The 8,301-nt window shown below is 39.5% G+C and overlaps 2 protein-coding genes across 10 annotated transcripts in view; both read left to right on the plus strand.

The window, feature by feature from the left end:
* Positions 1–8,301, plus strand: part of aldh4a1 (aldehyde dehydrogenase 4 family, member A1) — a 419,312-nt gene that overhangs the window by 152,000 nt on the left and 259,011 nt on the right. The gene's annotated exons all lie outside the window — the stretch shown is intronic.
* The window catches only part of ubr4 (ubiquitin protein ligase E3 component n-recognin 4), a 259,887-nt gene that overhangs the window by 93,038 nt on the left and 158,548 nt on the right, over positions 1–8,301 (plus strand). For all 7 annotated transcript variants that reach the window (XM_048614952.1, XM_048614953.1, XM_048614955.1 and 4 more), the window contains exons 9-15: positions 1–112; positions 942–1,063; positions 1,512–1,571; positions 3,975–4,165; positions 5,624–5,723; positions 6,494–6,631; positions 7,468–7,585. In XM_048614952.1, the coding sequence (XP_048470909.1) occupies positions 1–112; positions 942–1,063; positions 1,512–1,571; positions 3,975–4,165; positions 5,624–5,723; positions 6,494–6,631; positions 7,468–7,585 (841 nt within the window). The remainder of the gene's footprint in view (positions 113–941; positions 1,064–1,511; positions 1,572–3,974; positions 4,166–5,623; positions 5,724–6,493; positions 6,632–7,467; positions 7,586–8,301) is intronic.

Here is an 8,301-nt window from a genome sequence, read left to right on the forward strand (position 1 = left end):
GTTATTGATGTTACCATGGCTTTAGACACACTCTCGCTGCCTGTTCTTGAGCCACTGACCCCTGCGAGGCTGCAAGATGTGACTGTATTGGCCCTGAGCTGCCTGTATGCAGGTCAGTCTGAGAAAGAATAAAGCAACTTCCCATGCTGGTTACCATGAGGTCTCATTTGCAGGGTGAATGCTTATTTTAAATGCTGTTATTCATAGGAAATGAAATTTGGGATTTATACAGACTTTGACAAACTTAATCCTGACTTTATTTACTTATTTCTTTCATTCATTCATTCATTGGATATGGCTGTTGCAACCAGGCCTGCATTTGTTGCCCATCCCTAATTGCCAAGAGGACTGTTAAGAATCAACCACGTTGTTGTGTTTCTGGAGTCGTATACAAGTCATATGAGGTTAGGTTGGCTAATCCCCTTCCCTAAGGGACATTAGTGAACCAAATGTTGTTTCATGACAATCAACAGTTAGGTAGTTGCCATTAGGCTAGTTTGTCTTTGAATTTTTTTTTAATCGAATTCCGATCTCACCATTAACCATGGTGGGATTTTGAACCCATGTTGCCTAGAGTTGTGGATTACGAAGCAAGTGATAAATTCACAATGCTACCATTTCCACACTTGTCATTTCCATCTTGTGGACTGTTTTAGTAGATGATTATTAAACATTACTACCATCTTGATAACTTGCAGATCATTTTTGTTCACTTGTCAGTTGAGTTTACCACTTTTGTATTCATAGTCGGTCAATGTTACCATGTCATGTGTCCAGTACAATAATCTTTTGTTAGAGTTGCTAATCTGTTTTTCCAGCACAGACAAATGAAACCTCACTTCAAACAGTAAACAGTTGCCTTCGGGAGATGGTATCAAATCTAAATTTTAGGTATGACAATGTTAGTCAGATGACTAAATCCCAGTGTTCCCTTTCACCAGGAGTAAGTGTTGCAACATGCATGGCTATTCTACATGTGGGTAGCAGCCTGCAAGTACGATCTGGGTCCACCAGTAAGGAAGAAGACTATGAGAGTGATGCAGCCACAATTGTACAGAAATGTGTAAGTACTGAATAAGTGGGTTAGGGGTTTTGTTGAATTTGGCCTATTTTGGTTGACCTTTCTCATTGGAAGGAAAATGTATTCGTTTCATCAAATTATTTCCTATCAGGGCCAAATGATCTTCATTCAGTCTAATCCAACCTGACCTGGCGTGCATCTTGAACTGACACTGTCTCCTGCCATTTCTCTGCCCCATATCCTACCATAGATATCCCATGTCCTATCATAGAATCACTGTAGATATGAGGCTGGGTTTAAAGTTATTCGTAGTTATTTTTAATCAACCTGTTCAGAAATGTCATTAAACACCACCAGGTGGTGGGATTTGAACCCAAGTGTCTCGGTTCAGAGGTTAGGGACATTACCACCGCTACACAAGAGCCCTCCCGTACTTATGTTTATTGTTTGAGAACATTACTAAATTTAATGTACTATTCATCATTTACAGCTGGAAATCTATGACATGATTGGCCAAGCAATTAACAGCTCACGACGTGCAGGTGGTGAGGTAAGGATTCAATATGGTGTTCTACTGAGCAAATAGATAAAAAAGTTGTTGAATTTACAAAACCTTTGCTGTAGGAAAGTTGGAAGTTGTTTTGCAGTTCATGCGTAGAAAACATTGGCTGTATATTCTGTGGATGAATGTGATGTGAAATTGCTGCATATGATCTAGATTGTTATTTCCTGAGTTTGTAACATCTGTGTGTCACCTACTAAGAATAACTCTGAACTGTGTTAGGAATGTGTTTGACTCCATAGGCCCCAAATCCAGTGTGGTTCTTAAAAGCTTTATTTTTGTAATTTAGTGAAACCAGCAAGACAAGTCCTCATTCTGAGAATGTTTTGGTACCTTGTGGTAAATTTTGCTTCCTTGATGCTGTTAGGTAGAGAATGGCTGGATATTTGCTAATTAGCAATGAAAGACAATACATCTTGGTTTAGGATGATGTGTAACTTGGAGGTATTTATTCTTTCATGGGACACTTATTCGCAAGGCCAACATTTGTTGCCCACCCCTCATTAGCCTTGAACTGAAGGGGTTGCTAGGCCATTTCAGAGGACAGATTGAATCGACCACGTTATTGTGGGTCTAGAGTTAAATGTAGGCCATGTCCTGGGTATGGACAACAGATTTCCTTTCATAAAGAATGTTGAACTTTAGATGGTGTATTAATCATTGCTGTTCTTGTCCTTCTCAGTGATATGAATCAGAGTAGGTAGGAATTGCTGAAGTCCTCTTCATAGATTACGGCTGTTAAATCTCTGAGTTCATTGTAGTTACACAGCTGGAGCAGGTAGAAATCAAATTACAGCAACAATTGAATTGCTTCATCTTGAGTGGTGTAAGTCTACTTGAATGTTGCATCTAGAAAAGTTGAGTACCCGGCTCCAGTTTTGGTCCTTGTAGATGCTGGAGATGCTTTGATATATCTGGACATGAACAAGACATCAGCATATACTAGCCTCTGTTCGTATAGCTTATTTGGTATTGATATAGTTAATCCCAAGTTAAGGTATTGATTGTTTGGGGCTCAGCAATGATAGCCATGGCTTAATGACTGGGCTTTCTCTTATTCAAGATGATGATTGCACATAATTAAAAATTTAGTATATCTATATAAAATACATATATTTACAGGCAATTATAATTAAATGCCACATTTTGCTTGATATTTGTCAGCAAAAGTCTGAAACGTATCTGCAGCTAGCATAGCTGCTTCATTTTTGGAGGAGTTGGCTAATGGAGCTGAACATTGTGTCATATTTATAGCAGACAGGAAGAGAGAGTTTAGGAAGAGAACGTTGTTGATGCATTTGGCAAAGGTGGTTGCGTTGAGGTTACTCCTTTGTAAATTTCGTATAGTGATGCCCTTAGGCTGTAATGTTTGGCCTCCAACAGCTACACCATCTTCCTTTGCTTCTGGTACAACACCCTGCTCCCCAACTCAAGGCCAGGCATTTAGCTCTTGTATCCATGACTGGAAGTAAAGCTGCATTGAGATTTGGACATCAGTGGTTCTAGCCAATTCCAAATTGCTCACCTGGTTGTTTTGTGAAAATACGATGCTTGATGGCACTATCGACAAGTCTTTCCATCACTGTTAATAATATGACAGTTATTGATTTGGTTAAATTTAGCATGTTTTTCTGTGGAAATGGCATACTGCGGAATTTTTCACATACGTGTGGAGGTGTCAGTGTCATACTTGTATTCATGCAGTTTGGCTATGGAAATTGAGTGTTCTGTCATGTACGGCTTTAACACAACAGTTTAAATATTAGCACGACAAAAGCTTTTACTGTGTCCAGTGTGGAAAGTCACTTCACTGTTATGTAGAGTGACCTGGCAAAAATGGTCGAGTTGAAGTTACTCCTTTGTAAGTTACCTATAGTGATGCCCTTAGGCTGTAACGTTTGGCCTCCAACAGCTACACTATCTTCCTTTGCTTCCGGTTTTGTGATTCTTAAGGACATCGTAGGTTATTACATAAATGGAAGTTGTCAATCATTTGTGTGACGCAAGCTTTTGTGAAAATGAATGGTTACAAAGGTGGGGAACACCACTTTATACTTGTGTAACCTTTTTGCAAAATGTCCTTTCATCGATATGAGCAAGACTTTTGTGTTTCTGAATTTCAGACTCTTAATTTGAGAGTTTTGTACGATGGAATTAACTATGTTACAATATAAGGTAACAATCAATGTATAGAAGGACATCTTCAATGTATTGTTTGAAATTCAACTTCACTGAAAGAAGTTCTTTATCTTGTAATCAGTAGGTGGATTTGAATGTAGCTAAATGTTTCATGCAGAGTACACCATGGGATATTAAACCAGCTGTATGTTTTGAAAGCATTGTTTGGGCACATTTGTTGGCTGACTTGTTCTTTTTGCTTTTTTTCACCAGCATTATCAGAATTTCCAATTATTAGGGGCCTGGTGTTTGCTAAACAGCTTGTACCTGATCCTGAACCTCAGTCCAACAGCACTGGCAGAAAAGGGGAAAGAAAAAGACCCATTGGCTGCACTGCGAGTTCGTAACATTGCTGCCCGTATGAAGGAAGGAGCTGGATCCCCCAAGCTAGCTCCTGTTAAAGGGTCAGTAAGGAGTCCATAGATAAGTTTTTCAAAAATTATAGGTGTCTTAAGATCAGGGCTGGGAGATATAATACTGTCTAACATTCTTAACAAATCGATATTCATCTGTTGAATTAGGCAGCAGAAGACTTCGAGATTTACATTTTAAATCTATATTTTAGCCCAAACATCAGTTTCCCTTTGAGCTATATAGCACAAAAGAAACCTTTTGGTCCATCTTGTCCATGCCAGTCATCAAACACCGATTTGTTGTCCTGTTATCCATGATTTGCTGTAGTCTTACTTGGTATCACACTTAAAATGATCATCGAAATTCTACTTTGTTATGATGGTTCCTGCAGTGAGGTCTTGATACCACCATATACTGGGGGAAAACATTCTTCCTTTAAATCTTCTCTGAACCTGCTATCCTTTACCTTGCATCTCTGCCTGGTTATTTATCTCTCTGCTATCTGGAAAGGCTTCTTCCCATCTATACTCTCCATAATTTATAAAACTCCAGCAAGGCCTCTTGCAGCCTTCTCTGCTCAGATATGCCATTACACACATGTGGATGTTTTATTTTACCACCATATCACCCACGTTGCAAGTTTTAAAAAATCAACTACAAAGCAGTACTCATCAGATGCAGTGCAAGAACCCAGCTCTTTTTCTTTATTTTCTAATCACCCTGTTCAGAGCTGTCGTGATGCATGAACCCGAGTCTCCTGGCCTGGAACGTAGGGACACTATCACCATACTAACTTCTAAATAGAATCCCATGAGCCTCACTTTTTCTCTTGGTCTGGACCTGTTCTGGTTAACCCTTTTAGGGGCTTTTGTTTCACACACTGAACTCTTCCACTTTCAGTTCCAGCCTGAAATAATTATTCTACAGTAACAGTGTGCTTAATTGCATATGAAAATAATGAATTCTGAAACTGCAAAATAGAACAGATGGATGATTGGTTCCTTACAAAACACTACATTAGTCGCCATATATTTCCGATGCTGTTGGAGCAATATCTTGTTTTTTTAATCCCTGATTCTCAGTATCCAGTTTTCTAATTTCTCTACATAATTGCACCTGGTTTTCTTTTATTTCAGTTTTATCTTGTTGACTGTTTGGACTAAGTTTATATTTATCCCTAAAATAGAACAGCAGAGGGCCATGAGACATTGATGGAGCACTGGAACCCATTTGCCTCTGTTGTGAGATCCAACCCTTGCTTGTAGCTTGTGCAAAGAACTGGTATTCAGTTGTGGATAGAATCTGGCAGGGATTTGGGAGCATTACTCTGGGAATTGCAAGGAACAAACTGCAGAACATGGGCAACTAAAATGAATCTGACTCAGTTTCTGTCTGGGGTGATTTTGATTGGTTTGTTTGTGATGAGTGATTATACATGCTGCAAACCAATCCTTAGTGCAATTTTTTAATAAGGGTTGATATCAGTTTGGTCTTGTTTTCTGCTGCAGACATCAAGGATTTGGCGTCTTGTCTGTGGTTCTGGCAAATCATGCTATCAAACTGTTGACATCACTGTTTCAGGATCTGCAAGTAGAAGCCCTTTACAGGGTAAGTGGAGCCCCTGTGCATAGTATGGTGAATTATTTGTGAAGAAACCACTTATCTTTTCTGAAGTCTTGAAAGTAACATTTATTATTTTGTATTCACTGGTGGTTGAGGGTAAAATTGATTTAAAGGTGGAATATTATGCAGTTTCAATGTATAAAGGATTGTGTGTAAATCATAAGTACATAGACTTACATTGATATCCTGCCTATGTCCCAAATTACATAGAATCATAGAATCCCTACAGTATGGAAACAGGCCCTTCGGCCCAACAAGCCCACACCAAACCTCAGAGCATCCCACCCAGACCCATCCCCCTATTACCCACCTAATCTACACATCCCTAAACACTATGGGCAATTTAGCATGGCCAATTTTACCTAACCTGTACATCTTTGGACTGTGGGAGGAAACTGGAGCACCTAGGGGAAACCCATGCAGACACGGGGAGAATGTGCAAACTCCACACACGGTCGCCCGAGGGTGGAATCAAACCCAGGTTGCTGACACAGTGAGGCAGCAGAGCTAACCACTGAGCCACGTGCCGCCCCTGCAACCAATGAAATACGCTATTGCAATATAAGTTATGAGCCAGCCAGTTTACACACAGCTCACTCCCAGATATTGACCAGATGATGTTTTACTTACGGTCAGTGGATAAATATCGGGCGTGACATCTGAGAGAACTCTCTCTTCAGCTGTTGGATAAATATTGCTATTGTTAAACTAATCTTCTGAAAGTCATCATAATGGTTAATCTTTAATTTCATCAGGGCTGGAGAGGTGATGGACCACCTGCAGAGCTAAATATCATGGCACAGAGCTCATCTATTCAACGTGTGCAGAGACTGATTGAATCTGTTCCCCTCACCAACTTGCTCTTCACATTGTTGTCAACATCGTACAGAAAGGTAATCACTTGTACCACAGAATCAAAATGCAAAATGAATAAAATTGCTCACTGTGCCTGCGCTGTCTCTTTGATAAAGCAATCCAGAATTCATCAGTGACCACGCTCCTCTTCTCAGTCCTGTGTTGTTCTAAGCCAATCCATTTGGCCAGCTCTGTCCTCTTAATGCTACATCAATCCAAAATTAACCCCACTCTATAGCTCTCTCCAAAATGGTTTACACTAATTCTTAGCTAATCCCACTGTCCACCCATCTTTCCCTAATCACAATCAATCTCCTATGAAACCCACTGCAATAGTCCTCCTACAAACCATGTATGAATTCAAAACTAATCCTGCTATCTGCTTTTCCTGTGAGCCTTGTGTTAAGTGAAAACTTAATATCAAAGCCATTCTCTCTCCCTGTATCAATTTAGGACTAATCCTATTGCATTGCTTGCATTACACAGCCCTGTATCAATCCAAAACTAATCTATCTTCTCATCCTTCTCCATGTAGTTCCCTGTTCATTGGGAACCCAAGATCACGAGATATAATAGTCGGTCACTTGCAATGTTTTTAAGTTCCAATAGTCCGCTGAGTTCCAGCCTCTCCCTTCATTATCTGAGTTGGTTGACTGGAGGAAATAGTCACTCTCTGTTTACTGTCAAAACTCTTTCAAATATTGAAATTCTGTACATCTGTCTACTTCAGTAAAAATTGTCCCAGTCACAAGTGTCTCATTGTTCTTACTGGACAGTCTCTGCGGAGAGCCCCTGTCTGTTGTTGAGTGTTCGCTTGATTTTTTTTTTCTAGAAGCAGAATTGTTTTTAATTCTTTGTCCCTTTCTTTCCATAGGCTTGTGTTCTTCAACGCCAACGGAAGGGCTCTGTGAGTAGTGATGTCAGTGCGTCCACTGATTCAAACACCTACTATGAAGATGATTTCAGCAGCACTGAAGAAGACAGTAGTCAAGGTAATAAAAAATAAGCCTTAGGGTTTATGTACAATTCTAGTGATGGATGAAAGTTCATTGTAGTGAAACAGAAGATAGTTAATCTAGTGGATTGCCTGAGATGCTGGGCAGATTTGAGGTAAAGTAGCAGTTTTGCAATAGAATTCTAAATTCATTTCTGGTTAATGATTTAGAAATCATCTTAGTGACCTTTCTATCCAGTGGACTGGTGTGTGACTGTCTGGTGACATCATCAGTCTGAGTATATAAATAAGCTAGGGCTGTTTTACTTTGAGAAAAGCAAAGTTAACAAATCTGATAATGTTGTTCAAAATTTGTGGAAATAAATCAGAGAAAGTGAGAAGTAAGTTATTTCTGTTGTTCAATGAATTAGTTGATGGAGGTGATAACGCATCATCAATGGGATAAGGAAAAGGTTATGATTTTCTTTAACGCAGGAGACAGTTTGGGTGTGGAATTTCACAACACCGCTGATGGTGTAAAAATAATTCATTCACTTATAAAATGGATAAATATTTAAAAAATAAATATAAATTGGTATGTAGAAATTGTACACCTTCTGGGAGCTGGTAAAGCATGATGGGCAGGATGATTCCCTTCTATAAAAGTCTGCAATTCTATTTTGATATAACAACGTGTAGAGCTGGGTGAACACAGCAGGCCAAGCAGCATCAGAGGAGCAGGAAAGCTGACGTTTCGGGTCTGAAGAAGGGTCC

This window comes from Rhincodon typus, chromosome 31 (assembly GCF_021869965.1).
Source record: "Rhincodon typus isolate 14 chromosome 31, sRhiTyp1.1, whole genome shotgun sequence".
Classification (NCBI taxonomy): Eukaryota; Metazoa; Chordata; class Chondrichthyes; order Orectolobiformes; family Rhincodontidae; genus Rhincodon; species Rhincodon typus.